Raw genomic sequence first — 26,565 nt, 5'->3', positions numbered from 1 at the left:
GTCCAGAAGAAGACTGCAGAAAATGGTAGAGTTCCGAATACTGTAAAGAAGGAAGCGAGCGCACACACACAAAAACAGAAAAAAAGGTAAAGGTTGGTATTTTGCGACATACCATTGAACGATAGCGGGACCTGTGTACACAGAGCGGTGGACTACTGAGGACAAGAGTTGCCTCCCCCTTCTTGCATGGTTGTGGTGGGGCAGGGCAGTGTACAGCAGAAATGGTAGGTGCATGGTAAACAGGCTGTGGCCTTTCTTCACACATAATACACATACCATTCACACACAGCGTCTGGGACCCATCTCCGGATAAGTGGGGGAGGAGGAGGAGGAGGGACAAAGCGTGGAAAATCTTTATCTCAATATTAACATTTAGACATACAAGATGGCCGGAGAGATCTGGTTGTTTACTCTGCAGTGAAGGGGAGGAGAGACAGGGAGAAGAGAGAGAGAGCAAAAAAAAAAAAAAAAAAGTGAAAGAAAAAGAAAGGTTGTCATTTCTCTCATTCAGACGCGGGTTTGTCGATGTGAAAACAGCGCAGTGACACTGGAGCGCGCGCAGACCAAACACTCGGCCCTCAAAGCGAACGAGGACGGCGGCAGCGGATTGCTCCGACCGAGGGCGAATTAATATTTTGTCTGACCCTCCCCCCGAAAAGCCGATTAGGAACAACGCCGTGTTGGAAAACGGCGGTTTGGGGACCGGGGAGCCATGGCAGGTGGTGGGTGGGCGGCAAATATTGCGGGAATCCTGACCGGGGTTTGTGTTTTAATTTAAATATATTGACATCACAAGGTCGTGGAGTTTTTGTTGGTGTTTTTGTTCAATGCGTCCGTGAAGGTCCTTTTTTGTGTGATGTTCCATCTACAGGTAGTACTTGTGTTGTTATTTAAAGATAGTAGTGTTATTTGATAATAAAGTACATTATATTTGTTTTGGTTTGAACCTTTAACTTGTTTCTCATAACCGTTTCCTTCTTGTAATAATCTGTTTTATTTAAAGTTTTAAGTTGTTATCTATTTGAACGTGCTTTTCAGTCCTTCAATTTCTTCTACCACTGGAAGGTCTACAGAGTCCATGAAGATTTCAAACAATAGTGATAAAATTTAATTGGCTTTTTTCTCCTCTTTCCATTGATTTCACTTCCTTCCTGGGTTTTTCTTGAAGGCATGTTCACCCCCTTGTCTTCACCAATCTTCAAGCCAAGCACCGTGTGGAGTCCGTACATTGTGTGCGTGCCGTGTGTTTGTTTATTTCAGCACTTGATCGCGTTCATCTTTGCTCTTCATCCTCACGAAATAAAACAAATTTCGTTGCTTATTGATCTCATCGTCTAAAAAAAAAAATCCAGCTTGTCCCCAGAACACCGATGATGGCCGCGTCAATGGCGATCCTAACGGTCATACATACAAAAAAAAAAAATCCATATTTCTGGCTCATGAACGGTTTATTTCATTTAGCCTCTGGATCCGCAGTATTATATTGGCTTGTTCGTGGTTCACTGACTGAAGTGAACGCCGTTTGGAGGGAAAGCACGAGCACTGAACAATAAGACGAAGTGTAGTGGATTGAAGGGGGTTGGGCGGGGGAGAACCAAGCGCCAACAACATCCAGACCCGAGAACACGTGGATCAATTGAATTTAAAATAAACGGAAGAAAAAAAAAACCCAACTATTAACTCGTGAAACAAATTATGTGGATCGACCCAATTCAAAGAAAAGAGAGAATAGAGAGATAGCAAAAACAACAAAAAAGAAAGAAAGAAGCTAGTGAAGTAAATGAGATCGATCGTCCAATACAGAAATCGATTGAGCACTAGCATGTGTGAAGGAAACAGCTGCGATCTGGACCGTGCGGCATTGAATGATGTGCCGTCTGACCGAGGAGACGGCACCAGTCCATCTTCACAGAGTGACTGCAGGGTATGACATACCACAGGGATAAAAAGAAAGAAAAAAGACGAAAACAACAACAACAACAACAGCTGGACAGTACGGTGTATCTTTTTAATCTGAAACAATTATCACTTATCAACTTGGACATTGTCATGTTCGATGTGTGTAAATGTGCTTGGTAACGGTCGTTGTGAAATATCATGTACTGAGAGAATAATTATAATGATAGCATAAAAAAAGAAACAAAAAACCCATGACAACGACCGACCATCTGAATAATAATAATAATAGTGATGAAAATAATAATGATGAGGATGATATAATAATAATTATATTCCAAATAAAACATGCTTAATTGCGCTTTGTCATGCAAGGAAAACAAAACTTGTAAAACATACATTTTTCACTAAAAAAAAACAAACTTGCACGCATAATCCTGCACAGATATCAAAACAAACAATAATTTACCTACACACAGAAGAAAGAAAAACTCCTACATAAAACAACACAAATCAAATCATACACATCATACAACACCTAAACGATGAACACGAGGAATCAGATGTGCGGGCGCAGTGTGGACGCACGCGCGCTGAGAGAGAGAGAGAGAGAGATGGACGCTGAAAATGAATAACTAAAACGTAGAACACGCAGGGGGGTTAATGAAAATGACTTATGCATTCACCGTTGTTGGGTGTCGCGCGCGTGCATGTATGTTTTAACCCCACACCCAACCCCGCTCCGTTTGTAAGACTCCGTGTGTTGTCCACACCCCCCCTCTCTTCCGGATTTTTGTTTTCATCCCTTTTTCTCCCTCTCCCATGGGTTCAAGTTGTTCGCAGGGAGTGTTGGAGAACTGATGGTAGTGAATGGCATTGGTTACCCCCAAACAAGTGACGAGAACACGTTACATCAAAGTATAACAGTATGAAGTAACAATGTACAGCGCAGACAGAATTTGAGAATAATGATAAAAAATGATACAGAGGAAACAGCCAAACGCGTCACTCCTTCATTGTCTGAATTTGTTAATTACGTGTGCTCGTGTTTTCGTGTTCTCGTGTGTGTGTGTGTGTGTGTGTGTGTGTGTGTTTAAAATGAAGAGCGCTCCTTTAAAGAGAAAGAGATTGGGGACAGAAGCACCACCCCCTTCCCCCTCCCCGTCCTCCTCCCCTTCCAAGTGGAGTTCGTTATCTTCTTTCTTGCTTCCTTCCAGGGCTATTTTCGATTCCTGATGATTTTCCAGAGTTTTTTTTTTCCACCCTCCTTTTCTGTGGGGCAGGCAAGTCTTTCAAGCCCTGTGCCCTTGGATGGCGTGGCGAGCTGTGCAGTGTGTTCCAATTAGTTGGCATTGAGTCTTAGTGAGGAGCAGGGGGTGGTGGGGGGATATTGGGGCAGGGTGGGGGGGGGGGGGGGGGTTACCAGGCTTCCTCCTCTTCACGGCTTTGTCCCCCCACCCCTCTTCTGCCCTGCGTTGGGTTTGCGACGAGCAGGGGCCGCCCGGTCAAATCTCCCCCCCGTGTTTTTTGGTGTGTGTCCAAAGTAGTTTGCAAACAGCCGCCCCAGCGCGCGGCCATTATGAGGGCTGAAAAGGAAGCGGCAGGGTCGCCTCCCCTGATCTGATGAAGGTGGCGCTGGAGGAGGTTGGATGGAGAGGATGACGGGAAGAGATCAGAGGCTTCTGGGAACGAGGTCCCCTCGCCGTGGATGCTGCCCCCCTCCCCCCACCCCCTCCCTCCCTTCCCTCTCCGCGACACCCCCTATTGACGGGGGTTGTTTGCGCCGCAAAATTAATTCTTTGACCGTGAAAATTGTTGCGTGGTTATCTGGGCGAGCCGGGGCGTTGCAGGCTAAAGGAGAGGACATGATGAGATGTGTGGGTCATCTCAACTGGGGGGGTGTTCCACAAGGCGCCGATCCAAAGGAGCACAGCAGGGAACGTGCTGGCTGGTCAGTCAGGCTTTTTGCGTATTGCCAAACTTTTTTTTTTCTCCTCCTGTGGATGTAATTGGGGAAGGACAGGAGATGCAGGGGAGTGATTGTGCACATTCAGCGGTCCGGACTGTGGGGCCATCACAGGTTGTGTCTCCAAGGTGGACAAGCACTCGCGCGCGCGCGCGCGCACACACACACACACACGTACACACACGCAAGCGCGCGCACGCACACACACACACACACACACATAAAGTCTACATGTCCATATGCCCAAGTATCCGTAATGATGGCAAGTACTTACATACATGAATATAGGAAAGACAGACCTGTCGTTTATGAAAAATGGACTGCCGATTTTTTGAGAGAGAGAAAAATTACATTTGATCCTTAATGAATTTGGTTTGATGCGCGATATTTTAACAAAGTCGGGTATTAGGGGATCTGGAGATTAAAAAAGACAGAGATTTGTTCCCGTTACATCTTTCCCTTCCGTAGACAGTTTGTTTTTGACGAAAGTGTGAAGCCATCAAGTGTCGGTAGGGAAGCCGGAATAGGGCCAGTACCGTCATGGACACGAAAAGATGCGGGCACATTAGCAGGCTGTAAACTGAACAGTATCCCCACCTCCCCTCTTTCTGTGTGTGTGTGTGTGTGTGTGTGTGTGTGTGTCCTTCGCTACGTTGTCAGCAACAGCAGACGGATCAGCCCAGGCAGGAGTAGCGAGGCAGAAAAGTTGTCATTAGGTTTAATCACCGTTCCTCTACGCGCGCGCTGTTCAAGTGGCGGGGACCTCGGAGCCACAGGCATCCTCCCCCCCCCCCCCCTCTCTCTCTCAGCACCCCGCTCGCCCCCCTCCTGCCTCGGACTGTCCGTCCGCCTCCCTCCCCACATGAGGACAGAAGAGCTCCTTGAGCTGAGGCCAACACCTCGTCCATGTCAAATTGCGCTGATTAGCGAGATCCCAATATCAATTAAAGGGCCCAGAGACTGGGTGTGTGGGACTCCTTAGCCGAGCTGGAGGGCTGTTAGCACGACCAGGAGCGTGTGTGGGGGGTTGGGGGTGGGGGTGGGTTAGTTACTGACCTTCAGTTGACTGGACCGCAAACCGGCCACGGTGGTGGTGTGTATGATGAAGGGTGGATCTGATGGCTCCTTTCCTAGAAATATCCCTGTCTGATGCTGGGTAAATTGTAGGGTCCTAATTTGGGCACCGGTTATACTTTACAGTTGATCTCTCTCCCCCTGCTTCCCCCCTCCTCCCTGAATCCAGACGCTCATACCTTTAATGGTGTCGGTAATGTGAAAGTCACCGCTTGATAATGAATATTTATCTTTTTTGGGGAAAAAAAAGTAACATCCCTTATTTCTTCTCGTCTTTCTGTTCTGTCTGGGGAAACCAGGCCCAAACAAATACAGATCGTGAAACATGAAACAACAAACTTGTACATCAAATCTCGCTCCTGCAAGGGCACACAACTTGACGCTATCGCTGCTGAATGTTTCCTGTCAGCTAACAGTCCTTTACTGCGGACCCTAGTGACTTGGAGGGGATGCTGTGGGCACAGGAAAGGTAGATGGGGGACAAACCGGTAAACCTGAAATCGTATGTCAACTGTCACTTTTATTGTGTCTTTGACTACGAACCAAGTCTTGACTGGAATCATAATTAGCTGTTACCATTGATCTTTAAAATGGTCCTCCTCACTGTCACTCCAGTATAGTGTTTTGAGTTCTCTTAAGCTTGCTGCTGGAAGCCGAAGCAGCGATTAACACATTGATGCCACGAACTTGGACAACATCCTCTCTTACCCCCTCCCTCTCAACCCTCCCCACCCCCTACTTAACCACCGGTGGTCAGTGGGCAGCATGGCACTGCCTTGACCCGACAGATGTTCGGGACAGAAACCCCGGAAACGGAAGCAGAATTATGCAAATTGGGCGGGTCACAGGCCCTCTCGCCCATTAGCATAGTGTTCACGTTCCCATCATCTCCATAATGTTGCTTTGCTGCAGTTCTGGACTGAGGGAAGGCGGGGGTGGGGAGGGGGTGTGTGTGGGGGGGGGGTTGTGGTGGACACAGATTCGAAATATTTGACAGACACGGATTTTTTTGAGGATTGGCACCACCGAGGATCTCTTCTGTTGATTCCAACGTTTCTGCATGGGTTTTGTTTCTCCCCGCATCTGTAGGAAACTGTTTATCACTCGTCTCCCTTATCGACAGTTCATCTTCCCAGAGGTTGTTGGATCGAATCCCAAACAGCGCGTGTGGATGAAGGGAAGAATGACAGAAACTGATTTCCCTGGTCAGCTCAGGTCACACCTCGTGTGGTCAGTCCCTTCTTCTAGGAGCTCATGCAGAAAATCAGACGCGCTCGTTGGGTGATGGACCCTCCGCGTAGTATCGAACTGTGTTGGTCTGACATTGTTGCTCGAAGTTCAGCCGACCGCACAGGCCATAGTTATTAACAGAACTGGTGTTTGTTTAAAACTGCGAGACAAAAAAAAACCTGTTGAGCACGTGAGAGCTTATTCGCAGTGCTATGTGAACGTCGTGGCAGTTTCAGCAAAGAACGCAGGTCCGTAACACACTAGTGTTGACAGCCCCCCACCCCCTCCGCCAACACCATCCTCCGACAACACAAAGCATTAGGGCTCTTCTCGAGCCTGTTGTCTACACACACACACACACACACAGAGAGATATATATAGATATATATATAGATATATATATATATATATATATATATATATATATATATATATATATATATACAGTAAACATTTGTTTCATATACACACTATCGTTTGTTCCGCCTTCACAACCCGTCTTCTGCCCTGGCACTGACGCCTAACACGTGCGATACGGAACGTCCCCCTCCCACACACTGTCCTCTCTCTCTCTCTCCTCCAGTGCGGCACTGAGAGCGGTGTGGAGTACGCCTCATTCCCTCCCCTGCCCCATCAGCCCGACAACATTAACGACGTTAAGGGGCGCAAGGGGGAGGGGGGGGGGTGAAGAGAGAACTGGGAGTTCTGGTAAGGCCCCCACCACCCCCTCCTCGAAGGGAGAGTGGGTGAGTGAGGGGGGTGGGGCGTCAAATTGTGTTTTCTTCACGCTACCACAACATCTGCCGTCGCCAGCATCCACGTGAGGGAGGGGGGGGGGGGATGGCCACAACGACGTTAGGCTGACTGACTTCGTCCTGGCCACGTCCTGACCGTGTTTGGCGGACCACGAAAATGACACACACTCACAGACAGACAGACAGAGAGCGAGAGAGGGTGACAGACAGAGAAGTTAGAGAGGGAGACAGATGGAGTTGGAGAAAGAGGGAAATGGAGAGAGAGAGACAGAGGCCCAATCAATGAGGGAGTTTTGAGTCGAAAATGAAAAACAGAGCCACTGAGAGAGAGAGGGGGAGAGGGGGGGGGGGGAGTTAGGCAGAGAGGGAGACAAGAAGAGAAAGTGAGTTCTTAAACAGGAAAGGGGGAGAGAGAGAGAGAGATTCAGCCGAGGAGGGAGTAATGTGATGGTGTGGTACGCACGTTACTTACGAACTAAATAGTAAATGTATATGAATTTTTACCCTGGTTGCTCTTGTCTCGGCTGTTTGTCATGCTTTTTCTGAGTTTGTATGCGTGTTGGAGTGTGAAGATCTGTCGGGTCGAGAGTGTGACGCTTCTTTTAAATTGCGTTTTAATATTTATGATTGTACTTTCCGACGTTTTGAACCACTCTTCAAATCATCTTATGCGTTTATTCGATTCATTCTAAGGAACCGAATTCGTAAATCGCTTAGAATTTGTTTCCGCTTGAACATTCTTAGGGTGGTTTTGTTGTTGTTTTGTTTGTTTGTTTCCAAGGTAGAATCGATTGGGCGCTGCTTGTATCATAAGATTTTTTTTTTAAATTCAAATACATCAAGGCAAAGTCGACTGGACACGCGATCCAGAAGCCTGCATTTATCGCGCCATATAGCATATAAAAATGCCTTATCATTACAGTTGTGTGTAGGATGGCAGAAGGCTGATGATGAAGGTTGACATATATATATATACAAGGTGTCCTGTGTGTGTGTTTCAGCGCCAAGTCGAAGAACGGCGGACGGTCGCTACGGGAGAAGCTCGACAAGATTGGTCTCAGTTTGCCTGCTGGCCGCCGGAAAGCTGCCAACGTCACACTGCTTACCTCCCTTGTTGAAGGTGAGTGCTGCCCCCTCCCCCATCCCGTTATGCGTCTGTCTGTGCTGCCCTCGCAGATGTGTGTATGTGTGTGTCAGCGAGCGAGAGAGAGAGAGAGAGAGTGTGTGTTTTTATTTTGTCCATACTGGTGTTTCTATTATTTCCATACTTTCTCTCCTTCTTACCCCCCTCACTTCCTCTAATTTCAGGCATCTTTCTCCTTCATCCAACGCACCCTTGCTCTCTGTCTATCTTTCTCTTCTTCTTCGTTCGTGGGCTGCAACTCCCCCGTTTACTCGTATGTACAAGAGTAGGCTTTTTACGTGTATGGCCATTTTTACCAGTCTGTCTGTCAGGCCCTTTTGCAAACTCTCCCTCTACAATGCCTCTTACATCCGTTCGCCCCGTCTCATTTTCACGGTCTTGTTTTCGCACCTCTGTCTCTCGTTTTCTCTGCACCTGTGCGATGTGTGTGCCTGCATGTATCTGTGCACGCGCGTTGTATGCAAGTGCGGGCGCGCGCGCGCGTGTGTGTGTGTGTGTGTGTACAGAAAAAGCTCACCTCTTACCTGATGTACACTCTATTCATCCATTATTCAAACGTCGATAGCTGGGACAGTGGGTGAAGGTGAGCATCCCAACTCGTGCCGTGGTCACCCAGGCGTGACGGTGAGAAAGGGGAAAGGTACGGCCCCACTGATCTCTGATAGCATCTCCACCAGGAGACATTTCGGGGGGCTGTCATCGCCATAACCTTTGTTTTTGACGACAGAGAGGCGCCATACTGTCTGGCTTTTATTTCTTTTTCTTTTCCCCATTATATATATATATATATATATATTCGTTTTTTGTCTTTCGTTTGAATCAGTCATGTTGATCTAAAACGGGACTGACAAAGCAAGAGGAGAATTCGTGGGGGTGGAGGGGGGTGGAGTTTCATTATTCTTTTGAAGAAAATATTTTTGTTTATATTTTTCCTCCCGCGACCTTTTTTAAATAAAAAAAAATAAATATGATGCTTGATAGGAGAGAACGGGGGAAATATAAGGAGAGAGAGAGAGGAGTTAGGGTTTGGGGGGGGGGGGGTGGGGGGGGGTAGGGGGGATAAACTGGAATGGGGGTAGGGGAAACGAAACATTGTCAGTTCTCAAGAGGTCATTGAGGGTGACGGCAGGCACCAAGATCAAAGAGAAGACGAAGCGATAAGCGGCGTCTCACACCTGCCCCGATGGATGTGCTGTTGATGGTGACCTGCTGTTTGCACTGCAGGATCTTTTGAGTGTTTTGATGATGACGACGATAATGATGATGACGATGATGTCACTGTTTCAGGGGAGACAGTCCGCCTGGCCAGGGACTTCAGTTACCTCTGCGAGACAGAGTTCCCTGCCCGTGCCTGTGCTGAGCACAACCTGCGACAATGCGCGGACCCCAGCGATTACCACAACCGCAAGAATATGCTGATCGCTGCCAAGTAAGTCCCTGGCTCTGAGCCCATCCTTCATCCCAACACGTGGAGTATTAAAAAAAAAAAATCATATGGAGAATAACAAAAATCAATATCAAACGTACATGTTTATGGAGTGGGTTAATCACAGACACCCCGACATGGAGTATAACAAAAATCAATAACAAACGTACATGTATAGGGGAGTAGTTCATCATAGACACCCCAAACTTGAAACTTGGCATTATTTATGCTGCCCGCCTTTAACTGGTGTCGTTCAGTAGGTGTCACTGTAGCGTTAGGTTTCTTTCCCCCAATATTCCTGGGATGCATACCCCCCCGTCCGCCATATGCCCCGAGGTGGGTGTCAGCGTTAAATTAAACTAGATCATGACTAAACAGTGGAGGACAGGTCCTGTGTATGGCCGGCCTACCGGGTCAAAAGATACACTTTCCGAAGGTCGTGGGACCTTCCTCCTTTCCCCAGCTTCATCGTCGATAGCATCGACACGCACACGCCGGGAATACAAAGGGGGTGGTTAGCACTCACAGCACGTAGCACAGGATGAATAACAATAACGTAAACACTTCATAAAATAAATCGAAATGTGGCAGTGGACTCCCCCCCCCCTCCCCTCCCTCCTGTGTATGCGAACGGCTTGCACATCAACTTAAGCACAAATCAGTGGGGGCATAAAAGTGTCACAATCCTTGTATTCGTCAAGAGAAGCAATAGGGCGGAATTTTTTTCTGGTAAACAGTCAAGAATCTTTCTCACGAACACACACACACGCAAATGCACTTACACAAACAAAATGGAGTGTGACTCTTAATCCTGCGTCCCACGAAATGAGCACATTATTTTAAATTTGTTTTGTGTGTAGACTGCTATATAAGTATCCATTATTAGTATTTATTACTACTTCTGCTACAACTTGTGTGGCCCCTGACGATATCACAGCGATATGTGTTACCTCCCCCTGCAGACAGCTGACGATGTGTGTTACCTCCCCCAACGATATCACAGATGTATGTTGTGTCCCTCACCCAGCAGACAGCTGACGATATGACAACGATGGATGTGTTAACTCCCCTGACAATATAACTGATGTGTGTTGCCTCCCCTCAACAGGCAGCTGACGAAGGAATTTCAGGACCTGATGCAGCAGGACAGGTCCCCGCTGGGCAACGGCCGGCCCACCCCGGTGTTGGAGCCCAAGATCCAGCAGTCCCTGACCCATTTCAGCCTCCTCACCCACGGCTTCGGCTCCCCGGCTTTCCTCGCCGTCCTCAACTCGATGCAGGGCTATTTCAACGAGATGATCAAGCTCATCGACAAGAGCTACGGGGGCGGCGGGGGGCAGCCCCCACAGGGAGGCAGCGGCGGGTCGGGGGCCGCGGTGAACGGCCTAGACCAGAAGGTGAAGAGCGACAAGGACACGGATGGGAGGAGAGAGTAGAGAGAGAGACTCGCGGTGAACGTGCTCCCTGGTTACATCCGTGGGGGTTTTGTTTTTGTGGGGGTTTTTTTTGTTTGTTTTTTGTTTCGGGGCGGGTGGGGGGGGGATTTTGTAGTTTTTTTTGGCTGGGGTAGGGACAGGGAAAGGGTGTGTGTGTGTGTGTATGGTGGATACCTCCTGCAGTCCCTGTCTCCTCCTTCCCCCCCCCCCCCTTTTTTTTCTGTGGGGTGGGGGTTTCACAGGGACTGTGTGTGTGTTAGGTGGTGGGTGTAGTGGTTTTACACAGTTTCTACCGTGTCCGAACGAGGTGGTGGACGTGGACGTTGCGGAAAGGAGGAAATTCCTGTCTTGTTCGCGGCTCAAGTTCCGTTGGTTGTATTGCTGTTTGATAACGTCGTCGGACATTTTGTTTTGTGTGTCTGTATGTCTTGTTTTGTGTGTGTGTGTCTGTTTGTCGGGAGGAGGGGGGGTGTCTGCGTGTGTATGTTTGTCTGTCCGGGTGGAGGGTCTGTCTGTCTGGTGTGTCTATGCGTATTTGTTTGTCTGTCCCGTGTGTGTGTGAACAAACAAAATTGTCAAGAGTGAGAGAGGAGCAGTATGTCTTTTTGTGTGTGTCTGTCTGAGGGGGAGGGGGTCTGGTGTGTGTGTGTGTGTGTCGGGGGAGTGTGTGTCTTGGGGTGGGGGGAGGTGACGGTCTGGTGTGTCTGTGTGTATGTTTGTCTGTCGGACGGGGTGGGGGAGGGGTTCTGTCTTGTGTGTGTGTGAGAAAAGAACAAAAGAATTATCCAGTTGTCAAGAGCGAGAGAGGGGCAGAATGAATTGTTTGTTTTTTGTCTTGTTTTTTTTTTTTGTGTGGCCGTTTTTGTGGGGTGAGTTTTTTGGTGGTGGGTTTGTTTGTTTTTTTATCCGTATGTTTGCTGTTTGTTTGGGGGTCTTTTCAGCGAAAACGTAATATGTGGGTACCGTTTTCCAGACTTTTTTTTTCCTCTCCAAGATAGGGTGTGATCTTTTCAAGATTGAGAAGAAACCTTTTGTCACTGCGCGTTCAACTGGACCGTAATCCACGGGAAGTAAGTCCTGATTGTTTCAAGTGAAAAAGACAAGACAAGACATTGACAGTATCAGACAAATGAATATTGTCAAAAAGTGTGAGAAAGGAAACATTAACTTCTTCGGTTGTGGTCAAAGTGATGGGTGAAATCAGTGTTGTGTTTGTGGGTTTTGAGGCGTCAGTTACTGTTTGTTTTTGAGGACTGAACAAGCGGGTGGGGAGGCAGTCTTATCCAGACTGCTGTCTTCCCATGACGGGAGACGTTACCTCAGATCTCCAGATCTCCTCAGGGGCCAACAACAGGGAGGAGGGGCTGTGTGGGTGCCGCACCACCTGTGACACACAGACACAGACAGACACACCGTGGGCAAAACGTCCTTCTCCCTTCCAGTATTGGAATCCCGTGTACCTGCCATCATCCAGTGGCATGACAATGATCCGGGCGGCGCGATGTGTGTGCCATGGGTGTTCTGAGGGCAGCACCCCGTGCCAGGCAATAGGAAGTGGGGTGCAGGTGGCCAACACGGCGGGAGAGCCGGCCAGAGCTTTTTGTAACTTTTTTTTTTTTCTGCCCCTTTCCGTGCCGTGTGCACAACCTTGGTGAAGAGGACAGCACGCCTTCTCACTGCCACTTGCAACAGTGTCGGGTGTTGTGACTGACTTCTTTGTTTCAACGTTGGCAGCCGTCGGACCTGATTCAATACAACACTGGAGGCCATTTGAAACATTGGCCATTTGGCTTTTTCTGTTCATTATTTGTGTGTTGTTTGTGGTTTTTTTGGTTTTTAAAAAAATAATTTTCCTCACGTTCGTTAAAGTATTGCTTTGTCCAGATTGCTATGTTGATGGGGTGATTGGACTGGACGTCCACCCTTTGCATGTTGGTTCGTGTTCTTGGTGGGGAAGGGTGGGGTGGGAAAGGGGGCGACTGTCAATTTGATGACTGTAAACGGGTGACTGTGACGTCGAGGCTGACGTCATGTTCAACGACTATTGTATTGCACAGACTGGCTATGACAGGTCACGCCTGTGGTGGCCGGCACTCCCGGCCTTGATGGGAACAGACTGCCTGGAAGCTCAACTTGTGCTTCACCCACGATTGGGAGAGCTGTAATGTCTATGCTGCCGCTTCTCGGTACTTCTGTTTTCCACTTTTTGCAACATACCTATCGAGATATATATATGCTTCAAGCTTGTCCCTTTCTTTTTCCTCTTTGTACTCCTGCTAAAGAGCACACAATTGAAAATCTGTTTGTAGAAAGTCGCCAGATTTGTGAGTTGCTAGCAATGCCCTTGAAAAATGTAAAGGACCTCAAAAGTTGTAATTTTTAAGTAATTTTAATTTTATTTCTTGCAAGCGATACACATAATAGTATGTATTTTTAGTTTTCTGGTGAATTCCGCAATAACGATTTCTTTCAGTGTCTGTGTGTGTGTACTCGTTGTTGACCCGTTTCATGTGGGTTGGTTTTTACGGGCAATCTGTCTCAGCCGAGGACATTCGCATATAGTGTTGTGTTTTTTTTCTCTTTGTTCTCTCTCATTTCTTTGTATAGAAAACGCTAAAGACCATGTACAAGTCCGTTTTTGAAGATTGTGTGGTCCACTGCCAGAAAAATAATTGAAAACTTGCAATCCAGACCCATGGTAAACAAAACACGCTTTTTGTTCGTTTTATTGATTTTTTTGATTATGCATATAGTTGAATCGATTCTGTTTATTGTGCTTTGATTTTATCGTAAAAATCTGAATCTAATTTGTGTTAGTTTTTAGCTTAGTTTTTAAAATGTTTGAATTTGAATGGTCGTGTAATTATTTTTAGCGTATTGTTTTAGATGTTGTTTGAATCAGCATTTTGGTTTCATTTTTAACTCCTTTCTGACATGTAGTTAGCTCTTTGCACAGAAACCACCATAGACACTGTTCTGTTATCTTGTCTCGAACTGTGTGTACCAACATTAAAATGATAAGAACCAGGTTCTGTGAATGTGTGAACTAACTTTTCATAAGTAAGCTGCTTCCTTTTCATTTCCACGGGGACAGTATCAGTATCTCAAGGAGGCGTCATTGCGTTAGGTCAAATCCATATACGCTGCACCACATCTGCCAAGCAGATGCCTGACCAGCAGCGTAACCCAACGCGCTTAGTCAGGCCTTGAGAAAAAAAGTAAATAAATAGATCAAATAAAAATAAGAATAAATAATAAAAATACTAAAATAAAATAAATAAACTAAAAAATTAAAAAAAGTAAAAATAACAAATTGGGGAAAAAAAAAAAGTATCGGTGGTAACCTTTCCAACCAATTTCTCACCACTGCCAAATTAAATTGACCCTTTCTCCAATTCAGTTTTACTTATATGAAGTCACTGTAAATTAAAGAGTGAAAATTATATCGGAGACAGTAACATGTGTCCTTTACCCTTAGAGTCGGCTTTTCCAGTTTGACAGACCCCCCTTTTGGGAGTTCCGAACTAAAAACTTCATTGATCAATCCGCTCTGCTGCTTTCCCTTTCTTTCAGTCTGCTGTTTCTGCTTTGCTGGTGTGTTCACCCGTTTCTTCAGTCTAAAAATTCTGGTGTTTTATTATTATAATATGTCCTCAGGTTCTCTTCTTTTTTCCAATCTGTCGGAAAAACTGACGGAACTATCCGTGTTAGAGGCATGTCGCAGGCTGCGCCATGTTGATTTAGCCTGCTTTTATTTTCGCTTTTTCCTTTATAATGATCAGGATGGGAAAGGGGGGACGGGGGGGAAGTTACTGCCGACTGTTACATAGCTATGTACCGTTTATTCATTTTATATTCTTATGCTTTTGGGGGACTACCAAGGTTTTAAAATGCATGCTCCTCGCCTCCCATTTTTTTTTCTTTTGAACAATGCCGATTAGACGCGCGCGCATGCACGCACATACATACACGCACGCGAGGAAATAGAACAAGAATCGCGAATATCTCATCCTTTGACCACTTCTGGGGCATGCAGGATATAAAGTAACAGTCTGTATTATACAACATTAAAACAAACAGCAAAACAAAAAAAAAAGTGATAAGAAAAGATAAACAACGATCACATAATTTTGCAATCTTTCCCTTTTTCACGAAATTCCCCACTTTCAAACATACTGTCCTCCCTGCTTTCAACAAATTGCAAAGATTAGAAACAGATTTTGGATTAAACTATTTATTTGCGCTAACACACACACACACACACACACACACACACACACACACCAATCCTCCATTACATAATTTGTTAAGGCGCCACCTTACTACTTGTGGCTACTTTGTGGCGGTGTTCTATGGTTTATGTCTGTCGGTCTGTACACGTGCGTTTTTTGCTTTTTAATTTCATTTCACCAATCCGTAAGAATTCCAGTTTTGCTTGATTTTTTCATTGATTGTGCTAGGTTTTGTAAAAAAAAAAAAAAAAAAAAAAATTCATCTTGTTTGTGGATGGTTTTGTCTTTGCCGTTGATGTGTGCGCGGGGGAGGGTGTATGAGGGGGGAATGGATAACGGGTGTAACTTGTTTTTCCCCTCCCTCCCCCATCGTCCGAGCGTATGTGTGCACGCAGAAAGTATCTTCATATTCATGACTACTGAAATGTCTGTGAACAAGTGCTTTGGAGAGAAATGAATATGAATGTAGGCGAATGATACGGCAATCACGAGCTCATTTCTTTTTTTTCTTTCTTTTTTTTTTTCCATTGTGCGTTTTCTGTATCGACAAATATAAATATGGCATTTTTCTTCCCGAGGGTCTTCCTCCCTTCCCACCCTCCCCTCCTTTCCACCCTCCCCTTTTCCTTTCCCTCTCCACATTACATAGAAAGGAAAAAAAATATCAAAAACAAACCTTAACTCTTTCTCACTCGCAGCGGCATGTAAATTTTAACCCAACTCTCCGCCTCCTTTTACCCCCGCCCCCCCCCCTCCCCCTGGCTTCTGCAAGTGACCCCACCCCTCCCCAATTCTCTCTCCTCCTCTATCTGCGAAAGTTCGTGCCCTTCCATGCTTGGAAGGAAGGAAGGAAGGATGGACGGAGACCTATACTGTGCAAATGTGAAACCTGACCATCCCAATCTCATGCATGTGGTGGAAGGGGAAGTGCTCCATTCCATGCAGTAAGGGGGGTGTAGGGTCGCCTCTGACAAGTGACCACGAGAGGATCATACGCCCCCTCTACCCCCACCCCCATCCCAACCCAACCCCCACGTTCCCTTTGCCGTAATCTATTCTAGTCCGTCAATGTTTTGTACAGCGTGGCTGATTACTGCCAGAGGCATGGGAATCCACTAACACCTTTGAACTTTGACCTTTTTATGTTGTTGCAAATTACAGAAAGGTGTTATCAGGATTTTTCTCCTGATTGATTTAATTGTTTATTATTTCTGTCTGACTGTTTGCAATGAAGTATGTTGGTTGGATGTGTACAGGTTTCCTCCACAGCAGTGGCCATGTACATTTCCACATTGTCATTCGTCATTTACGATATGACAGTGACTGTCAAGAACTTATTGACCAATAAAGATTATGCCATTTTCCACCCTTGTCTCATTTGAATTATTGATTGATTAATGGATATGGATACTTATATAGCGTCTATCCTCGGTCAAAGACCAAGCTCTAAGCTCTTTACAAACACGGTCGTTCACACAACAGGCTGCCTACCTGGGTAAAGCCGACGGACGGCTGCCATTGGGCGCTCATCATTCGTTTCCTGTGTCCCCCAATCAGATTTCAAGCACGGACACACACCCACTCAGACAAACATGTAACATTTAACATTTTACGTGTATGACCGTTTTGTTTATTTTCCCCACCATGTACGCAGCCATACTCCGTTTTCGGGGGGGTGCATGCTGGGTATGTTCTTGTTTCCATAACCCACCGAACGCTGACATGGATTTCAGGATCTTTAACGTGCGTATTTGATCTGCGTGCGTATACACACAAAGGAGGTTCAGACACCGGCAGGTCTGCACATATGTTGACCTGGGAGATGGGAAAAATCTCCACCCTTTACCCACCAGGCGCCGTTACCGAGATTCGAAACCTGCACTCTTAGACTGAAAGTCCAACGCTTTAACCATTCGGCTATTGTTCCATGTAGTTCAATGACGGAAGTGTGACCGCTTCTCCTCTTTTAAAGGGTTAAAGATCCCAAAGATTTTTTTTACAGCCACATGTACAGTGTACTTATATTCATTATGTCAAGGGCTCGGTATTGGAAGGCGGGGCCCAATCCTCTCCCTTCCGCAGTTTCAACCTTCAACGACTGAAGTTCGGTTCCCTGTTCAGACCTGGGTGGAGTGAGGAAAATCGGAGTGAAGCGCCTTTCCCCAGGAGACAACACCGTGCCGAAACGAGGACTCGAACCGTGAGCACTGGTTCAAATCTCCAACGGCTTGACATTGGTGAACATACATGCACAACACACCACCCACGACTCCCCTCATATCTCCCACTCCACGTCCCCCACAAGCCAACCCAAACCTCCACCGCCCACACACGCACTCACCCCTTCAAAGCAGAAAAGGCAGCGTCACACTGTAATGATGCATAACTCTCTCTCTCTCTCTCTCTCACACACACACACACACACACACACACACAACTTACTGTTCCAAGGCTGCACCAACCGTGCTGACTTTCTCAGGCCTGTCAACACAAGACAAGCAGAGTTCAACGATCCAACATCTTCACACGGCTAAATGAGTCCAACACATTTTCCCATCCCTGTATTCTGATAGAGAAAATAAACATTATTCCAACTAATACACGCCCAACTACATTGCTCCGTAAGGCACACACACACACACACACACAAATTAACCTTATTGTCAAACAACACTATAGTGCATGGACAACTCAGACCCATCCCATGTCCCAAGTGTCGGTAACAGGACGTCTAACAAGCATCTCAGATGACGAAGGTTCAGTTCAGTTCGGTTTAGTTCGGTTTCTCAAGGCGATGTCACTGCCTTCGGAAAAAACCTATACGCTACACCACATCTGCGAAGCGGATGTCAAACCATTAAGAAATTAATTACAACATAAAAAACGAATATTGATAATGACACAAATAAATAAGTGAATAGATAAGTACATAAATAGACACACACGCGCGCGCACGCACACACACACACACACACACACACACACCAGATGTGCAACAAATATGCAGTCTTACAGATAGGAAAGCCCCAACAAATGTACACAGGCCCAGCACTACACACACAAGCACACACACACACACACACAGAGCGCGCGCACACACACACACGCACATGCACACACAAAATAAGAAGAAAAGGCAGATGCAATACGACATTATCATTAACATTGTTTGGTGGTATGGTGCTTATTATTCGGATGAGGACGTAATTCGAGATCCTGTTTGCAGCATGCACTAAGCGCACGTGAAAGAACCCAGGGCAATAGAAGGGTTGTCCCTGGCAAAATCAAGCAGAGAAAAACCACAATGATTGTAAAACAAATATATCTGCAAACTGAAAAAAATAGGGAACGCAGCGCAGCACTGCGGCCAAGCTCTACATCTTGGGAGAGCAGTCTGAATTTCTTCTTCTCTACTTTTTTTTTTTTTTTTTTTTTTTTTTTTTTTTTTTTTTTTGTAGTGACAAAAGATAATAAAATACAATACAAAGCAATGCAGTATAATATTACAATGCAATACAGTGTAGTACAATACATTGCAGTGGGAATAATACAGTGCAATGCAGTGCAAAACAATACAATATATTGCCATGCAATGCAATACAACACAGTACAATACAATGCAGTACAATACATTGCAATGCAATACAGCACATTGCAGTGCAAAATAATGAAATACAAAATACTGCAATGCAACAGAATACAACGCAATACAATGCAATACAGCACATTGCAGTGCAAAATAATGAAATACAATACATTGCAATGGAATGCAATACAACAGAGTACAGTACAATACAATACATTGCAGTGTAATGCAGCACAGCACACTGCAGTGCAATATAATAAATTACAAAACAATAGCCGCCAGACTCTGCCCACGATCTCCCCTTTGGAACGCCAGGACCTCCCACCCAGACAGACATCCAAGACTCCCCGGACAAGGAAACCTTCACAACACCAAGACCCCAGCACTGAACAACGAAACATACAGACCCCAGCACTGAACAACGAAACCTTCACAACACTAAGACCCCAGCACTGAACAACGAAACCTTCACAACACCAAGACCCCAGCACTGAACAACGAAACCTTCACAACACCAAGACCTCAGAACTGAACAACGAAACCTTCACAACATACAGACCCCAGCACTGAACTAGGAAACCTTTACAACATACAGCCCCCAGCACTGAACAACGAAACCTTCACAACACCAAGACCCCAGCACTGAACAACGAAACCTTCACATCATACAGATCCCAGCACTGAATAAGGAAACCTTCACAACACCAAGACCCCAGCACTGAACAAGGAAACTTTCACAACATTCATACCCCAGCACTGAACGACGAAACCTTCACAACACCAAGACCCCAGCACTGAACAAGGAAACCTTCACAACATACAGATCCCAGCACTGAACAAGGAAACCTTCACAGCACCAAGACCCCAGCACTGAACAACGAAACCTTCACATTATACAGACCCCAGCACTGAACAACGAAACCTTCACAGCATACAGACCCCAGCACTGAACAACGAAACCTTCACAACATGCAGACCCCAGCACTGAACAACGAAACCTTCACAACATACAGATCCCAGCACTGAACAACGAAACCTTCACAACATACAGACCCCAGCACTGAACAACGAAACCTTCACAACATACAGACCCCAGCACTGGACAACGAAACCTTCACAACACCAAGACTCCAGCACTGAACAAGGAAACCTTCACAACATACAGATCCCAGCACTGAACAAGGAAACCTTCACAACATACAGACCCCAACACTGAACAACGAAACCTTCACAACATACAGACCCCAGTACTGAACAACGAAACCTTCACAACATACAGACCCCAGCACTGAACAACGAAACCTTCACAGCACCAAGACCCCAGCACTGAACAACGAAACCTTCACAGCATACAGACCCCAGCACTGAACAAGGAAACCTTCACAACATACAGACCCCAGCACTGAACAAGGAAACCTTCACATCATACAGACCCCAGCACTGAACAACGAAACCTTCACAACATACAGACCCCAGCACTGAACAACGAAACCTTCACAACATACAGACCCCAGCACTGAACAACGAAACCTTCACAACATACAGACCCCAGCACTGAACAACGAAACCTTCACAACATACAGACCCCAGCACTGAACAACGAAACCTTCACAGCACCAAGACCCCAGCACTGAACAACGAAACCTTCACATCATACAGATCCCAGCACTGAATAAGGAAACCTTCACAACACCAAGACCCCAGCACTGAACAAGGAAACTTTCACAACATTCAGACCCCAGCACTGAACGACGAAACCTTCACAACACCAAGACCCCAGCACTGAACAAGGAAACCTTCACAACATACAGATCCCAGCACTCAACAACGAAACCTTCACAGCACCAAGACCCCAGCACTGAACAAGGAAACCTTCACAGCACCAAGACCCCAGCACTGAACAACGAAACCTTCACATCATACAGACCCCAGCACTGAACAACGAAACCTTCACATCATACAGACCCCAGCACTCAACAACGAAACCTTCACAGCACCAAGACCCCAGCACTGAACAACGAAACCTTCACAGCATACAGACCCCAGCACTGAACAACGAAACCTTCACAACATCCAGACCCCAGCACTGAACAACGAAACCTTCACAGCACCAAGACCCCAGCACTGAACAAGGAAACCTTCACAACATACAGACCCCAGCACTGAACAACGAAACCTTCACAACATACAGACCCCAGTACTGAACAACGAAACCTTCACAACATACAGACCCCAGCACTGAACAACGAAACCTTCACAACATACAGACCCCAGCACTGAACAACGAAACCTTCACAACATACAGACCCCAGCAGTGAACAACGAAACCTTCACAACATACAGACCCCAGCACTGAACAACGAAACCTTCACAACATACAGACCCCAGCACTGAACAACGAAACCTTCACAACATACAGACCCCAGCACTGAACAACGAAACCTTCACAACACCAAGACCCCAGCACTGAACAAGGAAACCTTCACAACACCAAGACCCCAGCACTGAACAACGAAACCTTCACAACACCAAGACCCCAGCACTGAACAACGAAACCTTCACAACACCAAGACCCCAGCACTGAACAAGGAAACCTTCACAACACCAAGACCCCAGCACTGAACAACGAAACCTTCACAACATACAGACCCCAGCACTGAACAACGAAACCTTCACAACATACAGACCCCAGCACTGAACTAGGAAACCTTCACAACACGAAGAACCCCAGCACTGAACAGCGAAACTTTAACAACAAACAGGCCCCAGCACTGAACAACGAAACCTTCACAACATACAGACCCCAGTACTGAACAACGAAACCTTCACAACACCAAGACCTCAGCACTGAACAACGAAACCTTCACAACAACAAGATCCCAGCACTGAACAACGAAACCACAACACCAAGACCCCAGCACTGAACAAGGAAACCTTCACAACACCAAGACCCCAGCACTGAACAAGGAAACCTTCACAACACCAAGACCCCAGCACTGAACAACGAAACCTTCACAACACCAAGACCCCAGCACTGAACAACGAAACCTTCACAACACCAAGACCCCAGCACTGAACAGCTTGTCCTGAAGGGTGTCAGCCGACAGACAGTAACTGAAAACTCTGATGACCGAACGACACTCTAGATGCTCTTTCACCGACCAACCCGACACTTTTTCTCGGTGCCAGAACCCGGCCCTTTGGAAGCTCTGCTTTTGATATTCCCTCCGTCCGGAGTATTGTCTTCTGCCTCCTCCTCCTTTCTTCTCCCCCCCCCCCCCTTCAACCTCCCCCCCCCTCCCGCAAGCCCCCACCCCGCATCCCTTTGTACCCTCACCCCAGTTTTTTCTATCGTCATTTCTCGCTTTTTTGGTCCAGAAACCTTTTCTGTTTGTTGTTGTTGTTTTTTGTTATTTTTTTTGTTTGTTTAAAAAAATAAATAAATAAATAAAAAATTAAAAAAAATTTCAACAGCACACCAGGAAATAGCACTGGGTTACACACTGAAAAGAAGAAAAAGCAATTTCCCCAAAACATACAAGAGCGGGAGATGTCCCTTGCTGTTTACCATTGTGAACAATCCCTCACTCCACGATTTAAAGAGCAGTGACAACAAAGATGCACACTACTGTTCACAGGCCCCACACATTTATAGGTCAGAAGCAGAGGACAACAGTTGGATGCAGAAAGACATATGTCTAAACAGCAACCAAGTCCAGAGTGCTTCAGGCAGACAGGTTCCTGGCTGACTGTGACAGATGGAAGACGATGACAGAAAAGGACAAAATGCTGAATCAGTTCCCTTGTTCCTTGTCCACAGAACTTTGAAACACAACTCTTTACATATTTTATTTTTACTCTGCACCCGATGATATTTGATCAGTGAACATGCGTTATTTCAATATGGTTGTTAACAAAAATCAACTGTTGGTTTCTCTCCACTGACAGAACGTGAAACAGAACTTTTTATGCCTATATTCAGCCCTGTACCTGATGATTTTGTATCGTTGAATGAATGTTATTTCAGTAAGTTAGTTTAAAAAAAAAAACAACTACTATTGTTGGTTTCTGACAAAACGTTGCAAAGAATTTACATTTGCATGCAACGAAAAGTAAAGTGAAAATACTTTACCTGACCATGTGGAAGTTAGAATCTGACCCCTTTTCTTCCGCCTCAAGATGTTAGTACAGTAACGCCAGTCAAAATGTATCTTTTTCTTAAATTTGTTATCTTCAAAACGTTCAAACCCCGTGGAAAAAAAGGTAACAGTAATTGATACTAGCCGATCTTTGCACTTTGTGCTTCAGTGGGATCCAGAAGGATGCTAATGAGAAATATGCACAGCATAAGTGGTCAGCTCACTGCATTACATTTTTATCAAAAGCTGAAGCATAAAGCAAGCAATCACGAGGACATGGAATGTGAAATGTGTATGCTATATACATAATGATATCCATTTAGAAATTATGTAACACACACACATTATATATATATATATATATTTTTTTTTTTTTTTTTTTTTTTTTTTTTGTATGTGTGTATATTCTGCATCACCATTAGAGCCCTTCTGGCTCGAGGCGCGGTGTGATGTTTTTTGCTTGTGGTTGGCTTGTTGTTGTTGCTGCTGCTGTGCCCGTGTGTGTTTTGTTTCTTTTGTTGGTGGTGGTGGTGGTGGTGGTGGTAGTGTTTGTTGTTGTTGCTTTTCAATCGAGAGATCAATGTTTCTGCCAGAGGCCAACAATCAAAGAGAACACAGTGAACTCTGAAGGGCCCAGCGTCAGTCACAAATTTCTTCGCCTTTCACATGACCAGACTGTACCAGCTTTTCTTTACCTGTAGGCTCGTCCTGCGCTTTCACCCTCAACCCGCACAACATTGCCTGGCTATGCCTCTCCCTGTCCCGTCCCTCTTCCCCTCTGTGTGTGTGTGTGTGTGTGTGTGTGTGTGTGTGTCTGTGTGTGTGTGTATGTGTGTATATGTGTGTATGTGTATGTGTGTATATGTGTGTGTATGTATGTGTGTGTGTGTGTGCGCGCGCGCGTGCGTGCGTGCGTGCGTGTGTGCTGTGTCTTCCTCTGTATGTATACATTTATGTGTACGTGTGTGAGAGCGTGTTTACGTGTGTGCGTTCATGCGTGTGTCTGGGAGGTTGTGATGGTCACCAAAGGCCGATGACCGGTTATATCAGCCACCGTCCAGACTCAATTAACAAAGGAGGAACTGGAGGGAGGGGCGCTGGGGGGGACAGGGGGGACGGGGAGGGGGGCGCGGGGGTAAACTATGCGGGACACGATCTGTGACCCGCTATGATGGAGGTACTACGGCACCCCATGCTGGGTCTTTCAAGAGTTGGGTTCAAAGACCTGTTGCCTGACGCACCTCACATCCAGTTGTTCAGAGGCTTCGCCCCGTGAAGGGAGGCACCCTCACTATTTATACCAAAGCCAGGGTGAAACAGCCTAGTGGTGAGAGCGTTGGACTTTCACTCTGAGCACATCACTCCTCTTTTGCAACATCTCCACCGGCTCCCTGTCTCACACCGAATAAAGTACAAGATCAGCACTCTATGCTACAAATGTATTCACAAATCAGCCCCTTCCTATCTCTGTGGCTGCCTTCACCTCTACACTCCATCTCGCTCACTACGATCAGCTTCGGATCCACTCCACTTACGCATACCCAGATTCAAACTCTCGACTGTTGGCCGCCGTTCTTTCTGTCTCTGGACCTTGCAGTTGGAATGAACTTCCTCTTTCGCTTCGTCAAGTCTCCACACTCAGCTCTTTCACGTCTGGCCTTAAAACCCACCTCTTCCCAAAATAGCCTCCCTTCCCTGCCTCTCCCTTGTCTTTAGTTTCTCCAGTTTTAGAGTTATGCGTGCGTGAGAATGACTGGTGCGAAAGCGCTTAGATTTGTCTATGCACAAGATTCAGCGCTATATAAGTACCATTATTATTATTATTAGATTCGAATCCCGATCGCGGTGGCTGGTGGCTTTGGGGTGGCTTTTTTTTTTTCTCTCCGAATCCCCACGTCAACAGATGTGCTTCTCTGATGGTGCCTGAACCCCCTTCCTGTACACGCATGCAGGGGAACAAATAAGCACGTTTAGGATCCTGTCATCCATACCAGCATTCGGTGGAGTGTCTTGGAAACAGGAAATCACGTGAAAACCGACTCTATACGAATGAACGTGGGCGTTGCAGCCCACGAAGGCTGAGGAGGAGGAGGGAGGGAGGAGGAGGAGGGGGGAGGAGGAGGAGGGAGGGGGGGGAGGAGGGAGGAGGAGGAGGGAGGGAGGAAGGAGGAGGAGGGAGGAGGAGGGAGGAAGGAGGAGGAGGGAGGGAGGAAGGAAGAGGAGGAGGAGGGAGGAAGGAGGAGGAGGGAGGGAGGAAGGAAGAGGAGGAGGAGGGAGGAGGGAGGAGGGAGGAGGAGGAAGGAGGAGGGAGGAGGAGGGAGGAGGAGGAAACAGCAACAACGACATCAGCAACATATTTGCAAGTAATAAACATCAGTCACGAACGCCGACTGTTTCATCAAAGCATTGTGAACATTACGTGTCTGGCGTGCATGCGCACACGCCGAGAGAGAAGACACATACAGACAGACAGACAGCGAGACTGAAACACACATGCACAAACACACACGGACGCACGAACGCACAGACGCGCGCGCGCTGACACAATCACGAGAAAAAGGAACCCACAAAAAATGGCGTCCGCTGAAAAAAAAAAAAAAGCAAACCAACCAAATCACACCACCCCCCCTCTCCTCGCTTCCCCCCCCCCCCTCCCCTCACCACCCCTACCCGCCCACCACCCGTGAGAAAAACCCGACCCTGACCTTGGCGACAGAACAGGAACACACACGTGTCGGCGCCAGACTGGGGAGACCTGCAGACAGCAAGGTGCCAGGTATCGACAGGTATCAACAGGTGTTACAGGGCAGCGGGGCCCCTGACCTCGTCTGACCCCTTCAACGACCAATCGTATCGCTTCTCAAGCACCACCACCCACCCCTTCCGCACACACCTTCAGTTCCGATTTGTTTCAACCTCACTTCAGTTCACAAGTTCGCTGAATGGGTGGGCGGTTGTTGTTGGGTTTTGTGTGCGTGCGTGCGTGCGTGCGTGCGTGCGTGCGTGCGTGTGTGTGTGTGTGTTGTTTTGTTTTGTTATTACCTTCTTATTCCACTTCTGCGTATCTTTACATTCCATAACATTTTCATTATATATTCTTAACTGTCTACTTTGTGTCGTCGTTTTAATTCGTTTTATTTCAACGTTTCGCACAAACGTAAGAAAGGCGTCCAAAGACCTGACCACTGTACAGCTTCCCTCGCGACGGTTAAAATACTTTGTCCATTTGAGTTATCTACATGCCGTGAACATTTGTGAATAACTGCGATTCCTTCAGCTGTTCCGGACTCCCCCCCCCCCTACCCCCTCCTTCCTCACACCCCCACATCCCTTCCCCGCCCCCTTGTCACAATGGCCCTGTCATCAAGCCCTGAGGCAGACGTAATGATAAATGGACGCAGGACCATCGATGTCGTCATGAAATTTGGAAAAAATGTAAATATTTCACATCGTTACTTTCAACCATCAAAATGAAGACAGCACACACACACACACACACACACACTCACAACCTTCCCGTTTGTTGAGTAACAGACACACTGAGAGAGACAGAGACAGAGTTACAGCGAGAAAGACAGAGAAAGTTGAATATACATCGGCCTTGGGCCACAAAACAGAGAGAGACATGGAAAGAGACAGGAACAGACAGAGACAGAGACAGGCAGAGACAGGGACAGAGAG

The 26,565-nt window shown here is 46.6% G+C and overlaps 1 protein-coding gene across 3 annotated transcripts in view; it reads left to right on the top strand.

Moving 5' to 3' along the window:
- Nucleotides 1-10,964, top strand: part of LOC143280526 (transcription factor AP-2-epsilon-like) — a 197,015-nt gene extending 186,051 nt beyond the window's left edge. For all 3 annotated transcript variants that reach the window (XM_076585208.1, XM_076585207.1, XM_076585206.1), the window contains exons 5-7: nucleotides 7,923-8,041; nucleotides 9,353-9,494; nucleotides 10,600-10,964. In XM_076585208.1, the coding sequence (XP_076441323.1) occupies nucleotides 7,923-8,041; nucleotides 9,353-9,494; nucleotides 10,600-10,927 (589 nt within the window). In that variant the 3' untranslated portion in view covers nucleotides 10,928-10,964. The remainder of the gene's footprint in view (nucleotides 1-7,922; nucleotides 8,042-9,352; nucleotides 9,495-10,599) is intronic.
- Nucleotides 10,965-26,565: the final 15,601 nt, after the last annotated feature.

The sequence above is a fragment of the Babylonia areolata genome, chromosome 3 (assembly GCF_041734735.1).
Source record: "Babylonia areolata isolate BAREFJ2019XMU chromosome 3, ASM4173473v1, whole genome shotgun sequence".
Lineage (NCBI taxonomy): Eukaryota > Metazoa > Mollusca > Gastropoda > Neogastropoda > Buccinidae > Babylonia > Babylonia areolata.
Note: the sequence above shows the minus strand (reverse complement) of the source record. Positions and strands in the feature narration are given on the sequence as shown.